The sequence below is a fragment of the Electrona antarctica genome (assembly GCF_951216825.1).
Source record: "Electrona antarctica genome assembly, chromosome: 9".
NCBI lineage: Eukaryota > Metazoa > Chordata > Actinopteri > Myctophiformes > Myctophidae > Electrona > Electrona antarctica.
Window position 1 is genome coordinate 44515982 of NC_136790.1, and position 22861 is coordinate 44538842.

A 22861-nucleotide genomic window follows, 5' to 3' on the forward strand; every position below is an offset into this window, starting at 1 on the left:
CAAACTTTGCACACACACTCCCTGGATGCCAACGATGAACCTCTGCCCCGCATTTTCCAGAACGGCCAGTTATAGCGCCACCAGGAGGCCGACTTTTGTAAAACACATTTTTTGATATTACTCCTCCAGATTCTGTCCAAAAATCTCACAAATCGTTACACAGTATCTCTATGGTCATGTGCTCAAGTCGGATCTGTCCGATATTTCATATTCCATCCTAATTGGCTATAATTGGCTTTCACAGTTTGCAAGATTGCCCCGTTTTGAACAAAAGCCTCAAATCATGAACACAGCATGCAATTTACATGAAATCTTTCACACATTTTCTTACTAGGCTGAGGAATATATCCCACCCTTTTCACATTGGCCTGTTATAGCGCCACCAACAGGTTGATTTTTGCAAAACACATTTTTGGAACAAAATGCCTCAAATCATCCAATTGCCATCAAAGGCAAACATGTTTATATTACTCCTAAACATTTTGCCAAACATCTCACACAGTCCTATCCTCCTGGTGGAGACCTGTGCCCAGAAGGGCACTTTTTCTAGTTCCTGTTTGTTGCTGTGGGTGGCAATTATCAGTGGTGGGAAAAAAAAGTACTTAAGCAAAAGTACCAATATAGAAATACTCCGTTACTCCAAAATTGACTTGAAACCAAGTATTGGCATCAACATGTACTTAAAAGTACCAAAAGGAGAAAGTATTACCGCTATGCAGAATGTCCCATTTCAAGTTTTCAAATGTATTAAAATATTTAGAAAATGGCAGATCTACAAGCTCACAATGCTCAAATGGCCAAAATGTATATAGGGCTGAAGGTTTGGTAATAGAAAATCAAAGTAACTAGTAACTGATGTTTTCAAATAAATGTAGTGGAGTAAAAAGTACAATATTTGCCTCTGTAGAAGTAAAAAATATTGGAAATACTCAAGTAAAGTACAAATTCCTCAACATTTTAGTAAATGTACTTAGTTACTTTCCACCACTAGCAATTATTAAACACTTTTATGATTTACCCAAAGAACGGAACTGCAAAAACAGAGCTTGTTTGTCCTAGTTTCCCGAGCAGTTATTGCACCATGCAGTATCGGTGATTCAGAAACGCCGTGAAATGTGAGTTATCAAATGAGTCGTGCGTGGCCATGTTTTTCATGTGGGGTGTTTCCGTAAATGTTTTTACTTTGCTCTCATTTTGTCATGACAAGTTGTTCTGAAAACCCATTTGTATTGTATCCCAGTCAGAAGTTAGCTACAGCAGCGCGGTCCGGGAACCCCCAGGGGTCCTTGAGGGAGTTCCAGGGGGTCCCCAGCTAAATGATAGTTGGACCCATATGGGTCTGGAACTCTTGAGAGTGTACAAATGGTTCCATTTTGTACACTCTCGGAGTTAAATTAACTTTGATTTTACAATATACATTGGGGTCCCAGAGATAGAAATGCCATTAAATAGGGGACCGTAGCCTAATTCAGGTCAAACCGGGTGTCCTTGAATTGAAAATGGTTGAAAATCACTGCTAGAGCCGTAAAAGATCATTTTACGGGGTATCATTTTGGGGGTATCATTTTGGGGGTCCTTGACATGACAAAGTTTGGGAACCCCTGCTTTACACGCTGTGGCAATTCTTCATTATTGCCAAATGTGTTGCCAGCACACACACACACACACACACACGCGTGCATGTGTGCGTGCGTGGCGTGCGTGCGTGCGTGCGTGTGTGTGTGTGTGCACGCGTAGACTTTGAAGTAAGGACCCTCATACCCGGTGTCTGTCTAACAGGGCCTCCTCTTATCGCCTGCCTTCAGTTCATTCTCTCTCTCTCGTCTGCCATCGTACTCCTCTGTCTCTCTCTCTCTCCAGCCTCCCTGTCATGTCATTGAGCCATTGACACTCAAACATGGTCAGGTGGGGCCAAAAACAACCTTTTCCAAAAGTAGCAAATCCCTGATTATCATAGTTTTTGATACCTTAGATCCTTGTATATATACACGCACGCACGCGCACACACACATTTTATATAACTTTTTTTATCTTCTTTTCTGACTTACTGTGGGAGATACCTAATTAAGAAGTACTAGTCCTTAACCGTTCTGAATATATGAACAGCAAATGATGTTCAGTGTGGGTAATGCGATGTATTAGATGACATTACTGATAGGGGGGGCAATAATCAGATTCTAAATGAAGTTATTGAATATTTTCACTTTCGGGGTTGCACTTTGTGGACGGTAAATGGTAAATGGTGCATTTATATAGCGCCCAAGGCGCTTTACATAGATTGTGCATTACATTCACCCATTCACACACATTCATACACCGATTTCGGCGGAAGCCATGCAAGGTACCAACCAGCACATCGGGAGCAATTTGGGGTTCAGTGTCTTGCCCAAGGACACTTCGACATGTAGACAGGAGGAGCCGGGATTCGAACCGCTCAGCTAACCGTCTGCTGCCCATAGAGATGCATATAATCTATTAAACTCAGAGGTTGGCTTTGGTGTTTGTAATTAAAGCAGGGCACATTGAGGCTGGAGGACAGAGCTGTGCGGCGCTAGGTTCCTTGAGGCTGTCCGTGCGTCATGGCGTTTTGAGAAGGCGTCCTAAGCGAGCAGCAGTCTTGCTCTGTGCTAAGGAAGTGTACATACAGAATGACAGACAGACAGCGTTCGGTCAATTTAGTGTAGATTTAGTGTAGAAGGTTGACTAAATCGATTAGCATCATTAACCATTTAAGCCCTGTTTTAGAACAAAAAAACATGACATGGATGTGATCCTCGGTGATGTATCCCAAGGTCATCGGGGTTTCGGGTCTTCCAACATCATACCCCTCACTCGGGTGACCCAGCCGGGGTGATCAAGTCCCGACTTACGTCCCAGTAGCTACCCTCGATCAGTCCCACTAGGGAAAGACCAGGGCAGGGCCACACAATCCGTTGCTCTGAAACTACTCTGCCCACAGCCCTCCTATGAGACACAGACCAAGTAGAAAAAAATTGCGCCATTTTTTTCAATATTATTAGTGAGGACCTATTATATGAAGATAGGTTGAAAAGTGGTGAAGTGGTCCTTTAACTGTTGCACCCCGGGAGATATATTCTCCCGTGATTCACGTCATGCATGGCTCAACTTTGAGCCATGCAGTGATTCTGAAGAACCCAAACACTTGCCGACATACATATGGATAACTATTGATTTGGCAGTTTCTTAAATTTGGTTTCATGAATCATGAGGGATCTTTCAGAATCACTGGGTGAGCCAGCCCCGTCTTCTAGCATTTCACTAATTATGTTCTTAACGTCATTTAAATGTAGCTGCGCTATAGTTTTTGACTAACGTAATGTGAGGAATTCCCTGACACTCGATAGGGAGGGGATGTTTGTTTTGCATTGTCAGGTCTGTGTGAATGATGAGTGTCAGGTCTGTGTGAATGATGAGCACCTTTTAACTGTTGGATGCAACTGTCTGTGTAGAGCTGCCCCGTTCCTAGTCTCACCAGGGATAAGTTCACCAGGAGGTCATAGATGTTTCTAAACGGCTGCACGGCCTGCCGGCGTGATCTTGTGACCTGTGTGTGTGTGTGTGTGTGTGTGTGTGTGTGTGTGTGTGTGTGTGTGTGTGTGTGTGTGTGTGTGTGTGTGTGTGTGTGTGTGTGTGTGTGTGTGTGTGTGTGTGTGTGTGTGTGTGTGTGTGTGTGTGTGTGTGTGTGTGTGTGTGTGTGTGTGTGTGTGTGTGTGTGTGTGTGTGTGTGTGTGTGTGTGTGATGAGGTAGTTTACTACTGTCTCACCCAAAACTAATATCTATTCTGTAAATGGTTAGTTCGGTTTGATGGCTTGTTGGTCTGTTGATGTTGTATTAACAAGTCTGTCTGCACCTCGTACCATCCCTGCATGCATATATACTGTACGGACACACACACACACACTGTACGCCGCACACAAGTAACTCATCCAAGGTAACCAACTTACTGCAGTTTACTTCGCAGCCTATGGACAAGTGGAGTAATGAATTAAGGGATGATTTATTGGACACACTGGGAGGTCAGTTGTTGGTGTGTGGGCGTGTGTGTGCGCGTGTGTGCGCGTGCTCACGCCTGTTGCAGAGTAGGCTCTGGGATTTTGTGGATACCACACCAGGCACTACATCACAAGAGCTGATTATGTGTGCACCGACACACACACACACACACACACACACCCACACACACGCCTAACTCACCACCCCAGCTGTTTCATTGCTTATCTAGACATGCTTTCCTTCTTTTCTCCTCCCCCAAGGCCCTTGTCTCACTTCTCCTCCTCCTCATCTCCACCTCCCACTGTTTCTCCTCTCCTCTCCTCTCCTCTCCTCTCCTCTCCTCTCCTACACGTGCCTGTCTGTTCCAATCAGACCCTCTAGTACAGTGGTTTTCAACCCTTTTCATATCAAGGCCCATTAGTTATTCGGCTATTTTTCGCTACTTTTTCTTGTCGACCAAATAGGTAATTCAATGAAATGAGTGAGTTTATCTGACTCCATTCCTTCATGCATCAGGTGGCCTGTCCACGCTCGGAACACCCAGAGGAGGGACATGGTTTAGGGCTGAAATAGCCTTTTTTTTGCTTTGTAAATTGAATCAAAGTTTCTACTACACACCTCGGGCCTCGTCTGAATGGAGATGGATGAGGCCTGATTTCAGGCACCCGCTTCGAACAGGTGATGATTCCCAGTAGGTTGCTTATCAAGCTGATTTTATCGACCTACTGCATGTAAGTAAGTCTGGGAGCCTACTGGCTGCGATTGGCATCGAGTAAAACGAAAACGAAGGGCTGCTACGTGCTTGCGGTTATGTTTAGGTGAGGGTATGAGTGAGGGTTGTCATTTCTCAGTAGGCAGTAGACCAAAAAGACCGGATTAAGGTTGGCGAACGTGCGTTAAGGTTGAGACCGCGCTGCTACTACGTGCTTGCGGTTATGGTTAGGTTACGGCATACATGGGCAACTGGCGGCCCGGGGGCCACAGGCGGCCCCCGCCTTCACTTAATGTGTCCCTCAGATTAATTTTTGAATACTGATATGTTATTGATTTCAGCTGTTACAATTCCAAACATGCAAACATGACCCGCTTGAATTACTTACAGTCTAAATTGGTAGCTTGCTGAGCAGTATTACAAATAATGTTATTGTCTTTTTTTTTATGTCCAATATATTAATCGGATCCCAATTAAAAATAGCAAAAACAATATTCAGGATTTCAATTCAAATACAGCAAAAATAGCTGATCTACAAGTTCAAAACGTGTCGCGATGTGACGTGTTTTGAACTTGTAGATCGGCTATTTTTGCATGCAATGTGGCCCCTCTGGAGTGAGTATGGAAATATAATGGGTTAGGGTATGAGGAGGCTTGTCGTTCTCAGTAGGCTCCCAGGATGTGCAGTAGACCCGATAAGATCGGCTTGATAAGTAACCCACTGGGAATTATCAGTTGGTTTTCACTCGAATCCGTTGTTTCAGGAAGGTACAGAGCTTTGTTTACAAAAGGTTGGTACCCTCACATGTTCTCCCTGTGTCCCCTAGGGTAGGTACCCTCACATGTTCTCCCCGTGTTCCCTAGGGTAGGTACCCTCACATGTTCTCCCCGTGTCCCCTAGGGTAGGTACCCTCACATGTTCTCCCCGTGTCCCCTAGGGTAGGTACCCTCACATGTTCTCCCCGTGTCCCCTAGGGTAGGTACCCTCACATGTTCTCCCTGTGTCCCCTAAGGTAGGTACCCTCACATGTTCTCCCCGTGTCCCCTAGGGTACCCTCACAAAAAACATGCAGTAATCCTGGTCTCTAAACTACCCCCCCTGGCAAAACCTTCTGTTAGCTTGTTGTTACACACCAAATCAGTCTAAACGTGACTGGAAGGGAACAGAGAGTCAAACCGTTGCTTTCAAGCTGCTTACGGGAAACAACTCTCAGACAAGCTGGGGAGAGAGAACACAGCAAGTTGCAGCAATAGGCTGGGAAAAAGCTCTCATTGATAAAGTAGTTTGTGCATCTCTCCCCGTTGTCATTGTTTCCCCCTTACGCTGTTCTTGGACATTGTGAAGCGCTAATGGATTCAGTCGCTTGTCTGCACCTCGTTTACTAAAGCATATCCCCGTTGCGCAATTCCCTTCCTCCTCGCCCAATTCCCAGTAGACCCAAAAAAACACATTTTCCTAATGTGAGGTATTTTGCGGAGAGGCTTGTTTTGCAATTGTTCTAGGTGGGAGGGGGGGGGGGGAGGGGGGGGACGTCAGAAGCTGTGTGTTATTGTTACAGTACAGTATATTCATTCCATGAATGTGTAACCCCCTCCCCCCTTCCACTGGGGGGGGGGGGGGGGGGTGTGTGTGTGTGTGTGTGTGTGTGTGTGTGTGTGTGTGTGTGTGCTGACACACAGGCGTGCATCGCAGAGCCACGGCCCATAGAGCAGATACCGGTGGTGTTTTCGTCGACTAAAACTAAGATGAAAATTGTCCGTCGACTACCTTTTTTCACTGACGTAAAACTAAATGGAATTAAGCTAAATAAAAACTAAGCTACGATGACTAAAAGTAAGATCCAGTAAGTCATTTTTCACTTGGTTGCATGCTGAAAATAGCCCACAAGCGTCGCGCTGCGACGCGTTGTGAGCTTGTAGATCGGCTATTTTCAGCAAGTGTAAAATCAGTCATTACGACGGCATCAGGGCCAGACAAAATACATTTTAGTCGACTAAATCAACTGTAGATTTAGTCGACTGAAATCTTACGACATTTAGTCGGCTAAAACTAGACTAACACTAAAACACTCCAGGTGACTAAAATGTGACTAAAACTAAATGAAATTTCATTCCAAAGACTGACTAAACTAAAATCAAAATTTTCTGCCAAAAACAACACTGCATAGAACAGATACACGCCTTGGGAAATCACTTGGGACCGCCGTGGTGCACCAATAATTCCGCAAATTGGTCTGACCGTACTCCCTTCATATTACGGGATTTAGTTTCTTTCATCTGAAACGTTTTGCTCCAAACACATCCATCATTTTAAAAAAAATAAGGACAACTGCTTCTGGCGTAACGTTCCGTCTGATAGCTTTATTATTGATATCAAACCGGATCGCTGATTTATTTTTTTTATCTTTTATTTTGGCTTGGCCTTTCCTTCTTTAGCGATCCTAGACCAGATTGCGCAACCGCGCTGCCGTTCACCTCCCATTATACAGGCTGACTAAAAAGCTGAATAACAAACACGGAGCTCTCCGTGGTTTGGATAAAACACGCGATGTTCGGAGTTCTTTGCTGATTATCCGGTGGTCTAGATGGGAACATTGGCGCTTTCTAGAGCAAGGATGGCTTCATTTTACATTTTAGCTCGCTAGCGTTGACGCTATTTATTTAGCATATCAGGATGGCCGCCCAAACAGGATGTGAGTCCAGCGTGTGTTACACTAGAAACGGCTCGGCAGCCTGCGGTTGGCTCTGCGTCCAGCAGGAGGCAGCAGATGGGTTAAGGCAACACGTAACCAAAACCATTGATTGACAAAATAATAACACATTTTTACAGACTGGATTCCATTTCAGAAAAGTGGAATAAGGAACTACAGCTAACGAGGATCATAGTCTTTTAAAATGAAAAGGTCTTAATATTATTACCTCCTCCCCAAAGATTGTGACGAACATGTCCACTCTATGTCTTTTACGTCTGTGGCTCCCCAGTGTGGTGGGGGCCTGTGTTAACCCATTATGGGCGGGAACCCCTTTTTCTGTTTTAAGCATTATGTTATACTTTATCTGTTGAAAAATAGCAGAACTGCTATTGAACTGAAAATGTGGCGCAAATCTTTGAATATATGCTTTCACAGCGAATGTTTTTAACTCAAATCTTTGCTTCTGGGGGGGTGCCTGGAACAACACAACATGTGTTCAGATGTACATATGTAATATTTTGAGAACCACTGATGGTGAAACATGGGTTTTTTCAGAAAACTGTCATGATTTAGAAGACATTTTTTAGAATCGTCCACGGGTCTAAATGGGTTAAGCTAATCCACCGTGTGGGGGCTATATAGGGGCCCCACTGGGCCAGATTCCCAGGCAAGGCTGCTTCGCAGTGCCCCTGGGTCTCAGACTGACACTTTGGGAAGGTTATCCCCACAGCTAATCCTGTCTAATCCCCCGCCATGGTCACTGGCTCAGCTGGCTGGACCAAGCCGACCAGTAAAGCCAATGAGTCGGCCAAACAGTTGGCTGCTCCGCCAGCCACGCGCACACACACACAGACGACCAGCCTAGTCGTTGGTCAAAGCCCTGCTCGGGGTTGAAGCTATCTCACTTAGAAGTATCGCCAAGTCATATGCTGGTCGCTGGACTGGTGCCTCTAAAGCCCCATGAAAACAGGCTCAGCCATGCTGGCTGCCTCCCGTGTTTACCGAGATCTGCTGTCACCTTCACCCCCATCTGAAAATATTGTAGTTCCAGGGACCCCCCAGAAGCAAGGCTTTGAGTTAAAAACGTTCACTCTGAAAGAATATATATTCAAAGATTTGTGCCACATTTTCACGATTTTTCAAAAATAGCAGACCTACAAGCTCGTAGCGCGGCACTCAGTGCCACGCTACGCGCTATGATGCAACCTCACCCCATCTCCCTCGCCCAATGGCTAATTTGTCCCTGTCTAAGCTGATCTACAAGCTCTCGACGCGTTCGGAAAGAGGCAATTCTCCTGACTGCTGGCATGGAAAAAGGGGGCATTTGCATTTCTTTCACTATAGTATGCATATATAGCCTGCATTCATGCAGGTCTGGGAGAGGACAGTTTTAAAAGCTAAAGGGGACCAAGGGGCTCAAGCCCCCTTTTGATGTCTAATGTGTGCACGTGCCTGCTCTGACTGTATACCTCCTCCTCCCGGTGTCTCTTCTCTTCTGCGATTGTTAGAAGGCTTGAGGCAGCAGAAGATCTGCGATAGGCCCTCACACTCCTCCAGTTCCAGAGACAATGGGCTCTGGGCCCGACAACCATTCATCCTCCCGGCCCTTTTTTCTGTCTGTCCTCCTCCCTCCCTCGTCTTGACACTTCTTAACTACCTCTGGCCTCTGCCTCCCCCATGAGGGGCTGCCCGTGGAAGGCAGCCAGGCAGACAGTCAGCCGGTCAAAGAGAAAACAGGGCCCGGACAGTGGGCTCCGTCACACGCGGTACCATTCTGGCCACCATGAAAGCAGCTTCTCGATTGCTTCCATTTTCGCATTGCAACTTTTCAGGAATAGACTGATCTGCAGTTTCTATTAGCTTGGGTTCCCCATCGAGGATGTCACTGGTGGACGTGTTTCTGAACTGCCCCACAGTCCTATGAGACTGTTGCTATTTTATCATGATCATTGGACCAATTATTATGAAGATAGGTTGAAAAGTGGTGAAGTGCTGACCTCATTCTCTGCCAAGTGTCCAGAGTTTTGGCCAAATGGCCCAGGCTGCTAGCCTGCGTTCCAAATGGCCCAGGCTGCTAGCCTGCGTTCCAAATGGCCCAGGCTGCTAGCCTGCGTTCCAAATGGCCCAGGCTGCTAGCCTGCGTTCCGCGGATCTGAAAATGTCACTGCTCTACTCAGTCTGGACAGAGGCTGCTTGACACGCATTTCATAACGTCAACTGTTACGTAGCCACGTTGTTGTTGATACGTCATCAGCCAGCGCCACTCTGTCCATGCTTCTCAATGATGACAAAAATAGTGCCGTTCAAGAATTGAGAGTAAAACCCTACTGTAAAAAGTAAACGATTCAGTAGTCCACTGTCGGATTCAGTTGTACCAAAAAAAATGACGGCTGTGTGGGGTGAGTTTAGTGAATGATAAGGGGACGTCGCAGGACAACAGCAGTAGCTGTGTGGGGTGAGTTTAGTGAATGATAAGGGGACGTCGCAGGACAACAGCAGTAGCTGTATGGGGTGAGTTTAGTGAATGATAAGGGGACGTCACAGGACAACAGCAGTAGCTGTGTGGGGTGAGTTTAGTGAATGATAAGGGGGATGTCGCAGGACAACAGCAGTAGCTGCGCAGTGCGGATTGGTACAACGTCAAACTGGTGTTTATCCTCAACCATGTCAGCCTTCATTATGTCCCGCCTACCTGTGGAGAATGTGGAGAACTCTCCGCAGCGAATCAGGCTGGAACCCAGGCCTACCAGGCTGGGTCTGATGTCAGCTGTCCATCCTGGCATGTCATATAGCATCAGACCTGGTGACACCTCAGCCCCTCCGCCTTGTCTCCCCCCCCCCCCCCCCCCCCCTCACTCTTCTTTCATCCCCTCTCCCCCTCCCCCGCCCCCTGCTCTACCGCGTCTCTTTGATGAAGGGATTGAGTTTCATACGCTCTTCTGCTTTTATCCCGAGGCGATCATCATCATAAGCTCGGAGCACAACTTGTGTAAGCTGTCCTTCTGATTATAATCTGCCGTGTGTATATCCCCGCACAATGGCAACAATGGCATCAACCTTGTAGTTGTTCTTTCTGGGCACGCACGCACGCACGCAGGCACGCACGCACGCACGCACGCACGCACGCACGCACGCACGCACGCACGCACGCACGCACGCACGCACGCACGCACGCAAATATTAGGAGGAAGATACAGGCGTACAGATGTTAAGATTAGAAACACGAAACCTCAGGACAACTGTTGGCAATCCTGGGAAACTGCAACAACATGTGTTTCAGGATACAGATCACGGGTACAGGAAGTATCGTGTCCTCCATATATGGCAACTGCCAATTTTCCAATGCCTTAGTTCTTGGTTTTGGCATTCCTGCAATCTGCAGGCCTCTCCCAACTGATTTATGGACATTACCGAGACATTACCGAGGCTTCCGAATAGACTTTTTCTTATAATTTTTATCTCACAATTTTGCAACCCATTTTTTCACCCAGTGTCAATTATCTAATGTAGCCGCAATAAAATAGTTATTAATTGAATCCATGGTGACTCTTGTGTCTTTGCAGTATTTATTAGAGATTAAGAGCCTGATCCTGACTCTTGTGTCTTTGCAGTATTTATTAGAGATTAAGAGCCTGATCCTGACTCTTGTGTCTTTGCAGTATTTATTAGAGATGAAGAGCCTGATCCTGACTCTTGTGTCTCTGCAGTATTTATTAGAGATGAAGAGCCTGAACCTGACTCTTGTGTCTTTGCAGTATTTATTAGAGATGAAGAGCCTGAACCTGACTCTTGTGTCTCTGCAGTATTTATTAGAGATGAAGAGCCTGATCCTGACTCTTGTGTCTCTGCAGTATTTATTAGAGATGAAGAGCCTGATCCTGACTCTTGTGTCTCTGCAGTATTTATTAGAGATGAAGAGCCTGATCCTGACTCTTGTGTCTTTGCAGTATTTATTAGAGATTAAGAGCCTGATCCTGACTCCTGTGTCTTTGCAGTATTTATTAGAGATTAAGAGCCTGATCCTGACTCTTGTGTCTTTGCAGTATTTATTAGAGATTAAGAGCCTGATCCTGACTCTTGTGTCTTTGCAGTATTTATTAGAGATGAAGAGCCTGATCCTGACTCTTGTGTCTCTGCAGTATTTATTAGAGATGAAGAGCCTGATCCTGACTCTTGTTTCTCTGCAGTATTTATTAGAGATGAAGAGCCTGATCCTGCCACCGGAGCACATCCTGAAGCGGGGCGACAGCGAGGCGGTGGCGTACGCCTTCTTCCACCTGCAGCACTGGAAGAGAGCAGAGGGAGCCTTAAATCTACTGCACTGTACCTGGGAGGGCAGTACGTAACGCCACTCACTCACTTGTTTAAATCTACTGCACTGTACCTGGGAGGGCAGTACGTAACGCCACTCACTCACTTGTTTAAATCTACTGCACTGTACCTGGGAGGGCAGTACGTAACGCCACTCACTCACTTGTTTAAATCTACTGCACTGTACCTGGGAGGGCAGTACGTAACACCACTCACTCACTTGTTTAAATCTACTGCACTGTACCTGGGAGGGCAGTACGTAACACCACTCACTCACTTGTTTAAATCTACTGCACTGTACCTGGGAGGGCAGTACGTAACGCCACTCACTCACTTGTTTGAAATTAAATAAAAAACACTTTTTTTTATCAATCATTAAAAAGCACATTATAATAATATCAAGAACATTTAAAAAGTAGAGAAACGAAAAACTAAAGAAAACGCATAAAGTCGATATCTTCATTGAGGCCAGGCTCTTCTCATGAGTCAATGTAACACTACACCAGATTTGGCTACCAAATTCACTTCTAGTTATTTTTACTAGTTGCCTAGTTGCCTAGTTTACTAGTCGACTAGTTGTTTAACTAGTTAAACTTTTTTTCTTTTGGGAAATAAATATTTGTACATTTAAAAACTGTACATTGGTGACTATAACTACATGATCTACCTGATCTTGAGGCCTACAAAATCGGGAAAAAATAAATAAAAATAAACTTTATTTTTCTTCTTATCAACTAGTCAACTAGTACCAACAAGGTCGACTAGTGGATTAGAATGATAGAATTATGTCAAAGAATGATGTTAGAATGATGTCAAACTAAAATCCTATGCTCGATGTCATTGTAATGCTCGATGTCATTGTAATGCACGTTGCATGTTTTTGGTACAGAATATCACTTTAGATGTCTGTACTACTAGTATAACTGATGCTTGGTCAGTCATGTCATTCTTGTTTTGTGTTTTTGTCGGTCTCTCCCTCCAGCCTTCCGGATAATTCCCTACCCTCTAGAGAAGGGACACCTCTTCTACCCCTATCCAGGATGCACAGAAACAGCAGATCGAGAACTGCTGCCCTGTGAGTATACGGCCAAGAAAGGTTGCACACCGTCTATTAAAGAGGTAGTGAAATCTAGTGTTTCTGAACCAATCGGAGCTTCACGTCCCTTCAGACTATGGGATGTCAGTAGCTCTGCTACATCTCGTCTACTTTGTGTATTCTCTTTGTTTACAAGTGAGAGAAAGACTGCCAGCCATGCGTGTTTTAGCGTGCTGATTAAGTTTAAAACGAGTAATACACTGTCTGGAGTGACGTGTAAACCAAATTATTAATCACAATTATTTGACTGACAATTAATCGTCAAATTTGTAATCGTGACAGCCCTAACCTTTTTTTATTCATTGTCTTGGGAAACTGTTTGCTAAGCTACGAGAGAGAGGGGTTCCTTCTTATTTAATTCGTATTTTACATTTTTGGTACTCCCATTAAACCATTGCATGTTAGATGGGGAGATACTATATCTGGGCCCTTTTTGGTAACTAATGGGGTCAAACGGGGTGGGATTTCATCACCTGTGCTTTTTGAGTGGTGCAACCACTCCAAGGAACAGCAATGGCCGTGTTAATGTGACTATGTGACTATGTGTGTGACTATGAGTACCAGTTTAATTTCCTTTTTTTTTTTTTTTTGTATTGTCCCCTGTATTGTTGATTGTTATGGACCATGTAGTGTGACTGAAATAAAGATTGATTGATTGATTGATTGATCTTCCCCCTCCCTCCATCTGTCCTGTCCAGCGTTCCACGAGGTGTCTGTGTACCCAAAGAAAGAGCTTCCATTCTTCATCCTCTTCACAGCAGGCCTCTGCTCCTTCACTGCCATGCTGGCCTTGCTCACACACCAGTTCCCAGAGCTCATGGGCGTCTTCGCCAAAGCAGTGAGTATTAGTGTCTCCAAATGTTCGTTCGTACCTTTTTTTTCACGGAGGAAAACGAAAATGAGCTAAATTTAAGACTAAATATGTTGACAATTTTGTCGACCAATATAATCCATTTTGGACGGGAACAGATTCTACACAGATTCTACAAATGTCCTGACAGTTTTCTGAAAAACCCATGTTATGTCAGTCTTTCTCAAACATTTTCATGTTGAGGACCCCAAAAAATATATGTATTTGGCCGCCGAACCCCATCTGAAAATATGTAGTTCCAGGAACCCCCCAGAAGCAAAGATTTTAGTTAAAAAACGTTTGCTCTGAAAGAATATATTCAAAGATTTGCACCACATTTTCACGATTTAAAAAAAATAGCAGATCTACAAACTCATAGCTCATAGCTCATAGCGCGGCACCGAGTGCCGCGCTATGAGCTTGTAAATCTGCTATTTTCAACATGCAACCAAGTGTAAAATAAATGAATACTGGATCTCTTGTCCATTAGTCCCTTCCTAACATTTTAGTCTAGTTTTTATCTGTTGACGAAATTGTCAATATATTTAGTCTTAGTTGTAGTCACCGTAGCTTAGTTTTCATTTAGTTGCCATTTAGTTTTCGTCAGTGAAAAAAGGAAGTCGACGAACATTTTTGTCTTACTTTTAGTCGACAAAAACAACACTGCATACGTGCCTCCGAGCATATTTCCATTGTGGTTTCTATTTTCAATTTCATTGCATAACATGTGTGTAGATCGGCTATTAATAGGCCTAGTGTAGCGCCCTTGGGAATACGGTCAAACAAGTATAGGGCTAAAAAGAAGAGTGGACAAAAAATAATTTAGTTAACACTCTAATTGCCCGACGGACCAGATGTTGTGCCGGATGTGGCTGTAGCAGCTAAATGTAGCCAAAACACTCTTGATGCGATCGACAACAACGGGAGGTACATCTAACGCGACTAGCGACTGGACAGCTGGGGCCCGTCTTAACACATGATCTTTTCTTAGAATTGGACGGGATGATTTAGATCGCAATTTTTAACGTTTTAAGATTTCTGTTGTCGTCGGCTAAACAGGCGGGGAACATTTCCGATGACGTCTCACTGTTGCGCAACACTGAGGATTGCACAACCGGCACTCCTAGGCTGTGGAGCGATGCGATCCGTTTTCATATCAATAAACTTCGTCTTTTGGATAAAACTTCGTCTTGGGTGCTGGGTGTTACTAATAGAAAGGGCGATTGGGGTGTTAAGAGGAACTTGAATTAAGTTCTGGTCTCCAATAAATTATATCTTTTCTAACCTTTAATCTGTTGATGAGCAATTTGGATCAATCTCTGCAATTAATTTAGATCATACCGTGACGGTAAAATAAGGTACCAAAATAAGTAAAATGGTAAAATAAGTAGTTAAATGATTAGACCCACTCACTAATCCCATTATTAGACTTCTATATTTGAATTTGATACCTTTCTCTGTCGATTGTTCACATGACCGTTTTCTAAATGGTCCCAGGTTGAGTCTGTGTTTAGCTTGGCTGATCATTTGAAGCTTTGCCATTTCAGCTTGGCTCGGCTCTGTGTGTAAATATATGGTTATCTGTGTTTTAAATCCATGTTTTTTTACTTTCCTTTGCTCCTTTTGCAACCTGAACCTTTTTTTAGCTCAGGCGGTTACCCACTGCCTTCCGTCACTGTCGGTAGCACTAGAGGCTCATGGGAATCGTAGGCCCACAAAGCCACCGTATCCCCCTTTTTAAAACAAGTTTGTAGTCCTATCAAAACTATCGCTAACACTACAGATGAACAGTGCAAGCTTATCACCGCAGGAAAAGACAACAGTGTGGCGTGCAACCTTCACAAGCCGCAAATGTGTGCACAACTTCCTTTTACTGTTTTTTTATTGTTGCTTGGTCTGTTTTTAGCTGGTTTGGCTAGACCCCCCCCCTCCTCCCTCTCTCTCTGGCCAATCCTCTGTTATATGGTCCAGAGCCTTAGATATAGACAGATTTACGCAAACTGCGTTCACTTCATGGGGCTTCAGTCCAATGGCGGCTCTCCTACATAGACTTCTATTGAGAATGGGGACAACCAACTGGGACAAGGACCGGAAGTAGGCAGAAATGCATTGGACTCAGGCAACAGCCCAGCTTTAATGATCTTAAATACCTTTATTTTAGATTGTTTGTAGTAATAGTACAACATAAACATTAAAGAGACTTTAGTTGTTACCGTACAATACTTTAAAACAGTTAACATGTTGCACACATGCTTAAAATATTTTATGTTACAAATCATAAGTCTAGGGGTAAATTAATGAGTAACATAGGAAGGGGGAGCAGACACCATGATCAAAATACGAGTATTTATTATAAAAGTATATAATAAATCAGTCAAACGTATAATTACAATAATGGCTCAATCAAATAAAAGGTACAATAAAGAAACAACGCCTTTCCGAAGGGCGCTTCGGAACATTAAATAAACAAATAAACAATAAGGTAGATTTCAGTTCACAGTTAGCAGTGACACGTATATAGTAGTAGCGGATCGGGAGAAGGTCCTAGCGACATTCCCCCCGAGCTGTCAGACACAGACTGACTATGTAGAGCACGGCGCATTCCTGGCCAAGGAGTGCGCGCGACCGGCAGCCAATCAGGGAGTCAGGCGTTGATCAGACGCCTGGCTAGAGCCGGCCCTCGTTGAAAACAATGTATTTCCGACTCCACTCCAGCTTGTCTCACTGCATGAACAGTGCTCAAGCGCTCGGTTTCTGCCCCCTCAATATCGTAACTCTTCTATTACATGGCTCTGATATGGTCACCCTGTTAATTAGGGTATCTCTTTAGACAGCCTTGTAGCCGTGTAGCGAAAGTAAGGCATGTAGAACTAGATTAGAACACTGGTTCCCCTAACGGTGAGTCGGGACCCTTTTGTGTCTCGCGGTCCCTTTATTTTTGGTTTCAACCTGTGCAATACATTATGGGTTTCTGCAGACTTTGCATGTGTGCATTTTCACTACCAGCTAGCCTAAGCCTACCAATTGTATTCATTTTACAGCAGTTTTTACATGAATGTATTGTTCTGGTAACTGAGTGAGAAAAAGTCAGACTCAGCCAGAAGTTAAAATGTTTTGAACATGTTTTTTCTTGGATTTACTTTGTGTGTTCACATCATTTAGTTGATAAAACCTTTACAATAAGCTTTTTTAAGAAAGGTACTTTCATGCCACAAGACTGGATAGATCGTAGATCGTGATGAAATCCTATGTATTGAATCGGGAATCATTTTGAATGGAGAATCGTTTCCATAGAATCTGGAAAAAAATGCTTTTAATGTAAAAATAAAAATTGATTTTGAATCGAATCGTGACCCCAAAGAGGGCTTATGGTAGGGGAAATAGCCAATAATGCACTTTTGCACAAAATAACACCTGGACCTCTTTGGTGGGGACGTAACAACTACAAATAAAGGTAAGGAAGCCTTCTAGTATGGATTTCTCCTTTAAAGATCTCATTCATACTGCATGTCATTTAATAACTCAGGAACTGGTTGGCAGGCTGCTGTTTAGAAATGAAGCTAGACGACGCTGCTCTCCTGCAGCACAGGCCTTAATGTCAGTGTCTGCTTTCCATCCTCGCTTAATAGTTTCATGTCATGCTCAGCCTCATAGAGTCAAATGGATGAAAACACAAATGTTAGTTGTGTCAAGAGTTTTCCTGGAACTCCCTGGAGATATATATATATATATATATATTTGTGACATAACAAACTAAAGTACTGGTCAAAAGTTAAACATCATTGCTAACATGTCATAAAAAGAAAACCTTGGGCTATATTTTCGTCCACGATAAACCCCTTATCCCTAAACTACTTTGCCTTTGTTTGCTATTTTGAAAAACATTTTTGAATAGTTAAAATAGCCAATCTACAAGCTCACAACGTGTCGATGTAGATCGGTTAGTTGAACTATTCAAAAATGGTTTTCAAATGTGTAAAAAAAAAAAAAGAAAGGAAAAGACGTTTAACACAATCAGCGCCAGGATTTCTTTCAAAATAGAAGCCCGGGGTGCCGTGAAGATATGGCCGCTATTACTCTGTAAAGCCCCCCCCCCCCCTTCCGTTCCGGACAAAAACCGGGAGACATATTTTTGCTTGCTTACCTCGCTATCGTTACGATAAAATCGCTGAATAATCCCTCGCTTCATATTTTGAACGAGAGGCATTTTGAAGTCAGAAATGATTAAGAGCTTAGTATATCCATCTGGTCAAAACCACGGAGAGCTCCTTAGATTACGCGCGCTGAGCCTTTCTTTGTGAATGGTAAACGGTGAAGCGAACGACAACGCACATGCGCGAAGAGCAAGGAGTATGGTGCAGAAGGAGAGGCCAACAAATGCGCTAGGACGTGTGTACGTCAGTTGGATTAGTTATGACGTTCCCACACATCGTACGGTCTGATTGGGTTAAGGATAAGGGGTTTAGCATGGATGAAAAGAGAGCCCATTGTCCTCTTTCCGTATTACGTTTGTTGGGTTTGTTCTCTCCATTCCACGTCTGCGAGTCTGAAACGAGACTACATTTAGACAAGGTCGACACAAGTCGCCACCAGTGTTGACGTTTTAGTTTTAGTGTCTTGAATAGTTTTCATTTAGTCACATTTTTGTCACCTGGAACGTTTTAGTGTTCGTTTAGTTTTAGTCGACTAAAATGTATTTTGGGCGGGCCATGATAAGCAATGCGTTGTGAGCTTGTAGGTCGGCTATTTTCAGTATGCAAGTGTAAAATGTGTAAAATGACTATTATACTGGATCTCTTGTCAACTAGTCGAATTTTTATTTGTTGACGAAATCATCAATGTCTTAGTCTTTAGTCATCATAGCTTCGTTTTAATTTAGTTTCCAATTCCATTTAGTTTTCGTCAGTGAAAAAAGGTAGTCGACGAACATTTTTCATCATAGTTTTAGTCGACATGAACAAGTCCCACGCTCTCCCAGACAGAGCCGTGTGTTCTGCAGTCAAACATATTGCTTCATAAACACGTTAAAAAGATTATTATTATTATTTACGATCCAATGAGTTTGAGAGAACCATACCCATTGTTTAACGGTTTGGACTGGTTGCGGTTCTCTGCATTCAGGTTGCAAAAGAGCAGAGCAAAGAACAGAACTCTGGTGGTTAGACCAAGTGGGTTTAATAATAATCACACTAGCATAAAAATAAAAAAAACGAGCACTGTGCATTTTGAAATGTAACTTTTGCCGTGCATGTTGAGCCAGAGAATGTACTTTCCGAGCCAAATAGCAGAATGGGCATGTTAATAAGTAGGGTTTAAGGATTATGTAGCGCTGGGAAGAGATCTCTCTGATTTGTTTTTTTAGCTGAAGACTTGTGCTGTTCTTTTTTTTTTGCTTGCAGTTCTTCAGCACCCTCTTTGCACCCCTGGGTTTCTTCGCGGACAAGATGGAAAGCTTCATCCCGGCCAGTTTTTGGCACCCGCTGACTCGAATCTGACCTCCGCCCCGCACCGTGTCCACACTCGCCCCACACACACACACACACACACACACAGACACACACACACACACACACACACGCACACACTCCAACGACACTCCAGTCGCAACAGCCCAGAAAAGAGAAGAAAATGTTTGCTCTCCTGTCTTCAGCATTACTGCACACAGTAAATCCTTTGTGTTCATTTACACCCCCGAAGAGTGTACAAATGGAACCAAATGGACCCTTATGGGTCCATATTATGAGTCCATTTGGTTCCAATTGAACGCTCTTCTGAGTTTTTTTTTTTTTTTCTTTTTTACTGCGTGTCCACTTCACGGCCGCATTGTTACTGATTATGTTGGCTGAGGTTGTATCAACACAGCAATACCAGTCTTAAGATGCTCTCCCACACTGCTCCGCTCCGCTCCGGCAGCCTGTTCCTTGTCCGGGAACACATTGAGCAAATACTGTACCATTCAACCAGGATTTCACATTCCCCTTCATTTGTCATTATTACGTTAACGCCAGATAACGGTGGGAAATTGGGGATTGTGTGAACTGGCTCTGAATCTAATCTGGACATTTTTTATCATATGAAATTGTTGTTGTTGGTTGTTGTTGTTATTATTTCAGAGCATACCTATTTACACGCACCTCGACAGTGGGTGCAGGGCCAATAAGGCAAGAATGACTATTGAATAAATAAACGACAACGAAACGTTGTCGTTTATTTATTCAATAAAGTAATTATTTACCAAAAGAATGGTGTGCGGGCCCTACCTCCTTCCATCCCGTTGTTATTATTAACACAATCCCCGCCGCGATTAGTTAAAGAATGATTACTATATATATGCCATGATATCGCCCTGTTCAACCCTTATTTTGAAGATCCAAAAACACTGCGACCGGATGTTGTGTCAGCTTAATGGTGTGTGCGTTGACTCTCGACCGGTTGTTGTTCTGCTGCCTGGACCATGAGATGTACAGGCCGGCGCCATTACTGCGACCGCCAAGGCTCCGTGCAATGAGCGTTGTTTTGACCAGAAATGCCGCCTCGGAGGGGCATTTGGAGACTAACGCGACTGAAAGCGTGCGTGCAACCAGAATGGTGCAGTCTAGTGGCTAAGCTAATGTGAGTAGCCTTTCCACTAGATCGGATCAAACCCGTTATACAACTGAATAAACGTAGCCGTACGTATTTTTTGCGGCATCGCTTCCTGACAATTAAGGCAGGCTACTTTTTTTGGCGGGGATTGTGTTAATAATATATCATGAGCTGACCTCCTGTTGTCACTGTTAAAGGTAGGGTAGGTGGGATTATTTTTGTCCAAACAATTTATTTTTGTTTAAAACCATTAAGACCTGGAATGCATCTATGTCACTTTGGCTTTAGTTTTAACCACTTTTATCCATTATGTTGTACTTTTTCTACTGAAAATAGCAGATCTTAGCATGGCACCGAGTGCTGCGCCACAAGCTTGTAGATCTGCTATTTTGGAAATATCGTGAAAACGTGTGCAAATCTTTGAATATATATTCTTTCGCTGCAACAAACGATTTTTTTTTTTAACTTACATAATATTTTGAGGGTCCTTGACATGAAACATTTTGAGAACCTCTGATAGAGACACCTGGGTTTTTAGAAAACTGTTAGGATTTGAGAAGACGAAGAGTTGTAGAATCGACCTCAGGTCTTAATGTAGGTAGGGTGTATATATATATATATATATATATATATGTCGTACCCCGACGCTAGGGGACGTCATATCCCAGGTCCGTATATATATATATATGTATGTATATATATATATATATATATATATATATATATATATATATACGTACCCCGACGCTAGGGGACGTCATATCCCAGGTCCGTATGGTTGAGTCCCACCGCAGAGCTGCTATGCACAGCATAGTTTTAGATCTCGTTCCATATACACGAGCTCGCAGATTCCATGTGTTGTATACAGACGGAATCCCCTTGTGTCACATTTGGAGCCCGCTGTGTGCCCCATAGTCATCCCGCTGGGACAGATTTAATGTTTGCGAGACCCTCCTAAAAACAGAGCTGTGATTTACAGCCTTGGAAGTGCCTGCGGTGTAGCTACAACAACAACGCCGCCCCTCTCGGCTGCTTCCACAGTTGTTGCCACCATGATGGAGCATGCTCACACCTCAGCACCTCCGCTTGCCACCACCCCCGCAGCCCCCCCCCCCCCCCCTCTCTCTCCGCTGCCACCACCCCCGCAGCCCCCCCCCCCCCCTCTCTCCGCCGCCACCACCCCCGCAGCCCCCTCTCTCTCGTCCACCGTCGGCTTGCCTTTTTTCACTGACAAACTAAGTGAAAACTAAGCTACGATGACTAAAACTGAGACTACATAATGTTGACAATTTCGTCAACGAATAAAAACTTAGACTAAACTGTTAGGAAGGGACTAGTGGACAAGAGATCCAGTATAAGTAAAAGGCAAGTCATTTTACACTTGGTTGTATGCTGAAAATATAGGGGGTGGGGGGGGCAAAATAAGTTAATGTAGCATACAAATCAGTTCAACCACATTAACTCAATATGCGTTGGCTATTTAAAAAAGAATCTTGAAAGAAAAGTGAAAGTATTAAAGTATATATATTTTTAAATACTTTTTAACAACGCAAAGCATAATGTGTGGGGTTCCCTGGCACAGAATATATAAACGCGACGCATTTTGAGCTTGTAGATCAGCCATGTTTGCTATATTTGAATTGCAATCCTGAATTACTGTTTTGCTATTTTTTAATTGGAATCCTGAAAAGTACCATTTTTATTTCAAAATGCATTTTGTTATATTTATGTTAACTTTATGAACTTTAATGCAAATACATTGGACATAAAAAAACACAATACAATTCTACTTAATTCAGCTTCTAATATAGACTTAAGTAATTAAAGCGCGTCATGTTTGGAATTGTAACAGCACGTGGCCCCTGGGTCGCCAGTTGCCCATAGTTACCCCCAAATTGACACCAATTAGCCCCTGGACCCCCATTTGAAAAGACATGCCAGGGACCCCCCATAAGAGAAGATTTTTACGGCTCTAGCAGTGATTCTCAACCAGTTTAATTTCGAGGACCCCCAGTTTTACATGCATTTAGGGTACGGACCCCCCATTTAATGGCATTTCTATCTCTGGGACCCCCAATTTATATTGTAAAATCAATGTTAATTTAACCCTAACGGGTCCATTTGGTTCCATTTGTACACTCAGAGTTACAGACCCATAAGGGTCCATTTGGTTCCAAACTCATTTAGCTGGGTACCCCCTGGAACTCCCTCAAGGACCCCTGGGGGTCCCCGGACCCCACTTTGGGAACCACTGCTGTATGGTACATGTGGTCAGGGGATAACAACTCGAGGAGGCATTGGTCAATAAATTCACATGCTGCAGCACGCCGCACACCCCCGTGGCACAACAATAACGCCGCTGCGGTGCAGTGCTCAACCACATGAGCCCCAGTGTCCATGTTCTGGGCAATGTCGTAAGAGGTGAACATTTGGCGAAAACAGCACAACCGCTCAGTTCACAACATGATGCGTTGTGGGCTCGTAAAATAAGCTATTCGGCTAGAGATTTGGTGTAGACAGAGAAAAAAAGATGGGGTCAAGGATAGAGCCCTGGAGGACTCACTCAACAAAGTATATAGACGGGGTTTAAATGTGCACA

General features: G+C 43.8%; 1 protein-coding gene across 1 annotated transcript in view; it reads left to right on the forward strand.

Annotated features, from left to right (window-relative positions):
* The window catches only part of LOC306930290 (suppressor of tumorigenicity 7 protein-like), a 36902-nt gene extending 17594 nt beyond the window's left edge, over window positions 1–19308 (forward strand). The window contains exons 12-15 of the mRNA XM_079511165.1: window positions 11608–11758; window positions 12714–12806; window positions 13526–13665; window positions 19077–19308. Coding sequence (XP_079367291.1) covers window positions 11608–11758; window positions 12714–12806; window positions 13526–13665; window positions 19077–19172 — 480 coding nt within the window. The 3' untranslated portion in view covers window positions 19173–19308. The remainder of the gene's footprint in view (window positions 1–11607; window positions 11759–12713; window positions 12807–13525; window positions 13666–19076) is intronic.
* The last annotated feature ends 3553 nt before the right edge of the window (window positions 19309–22861 follow it).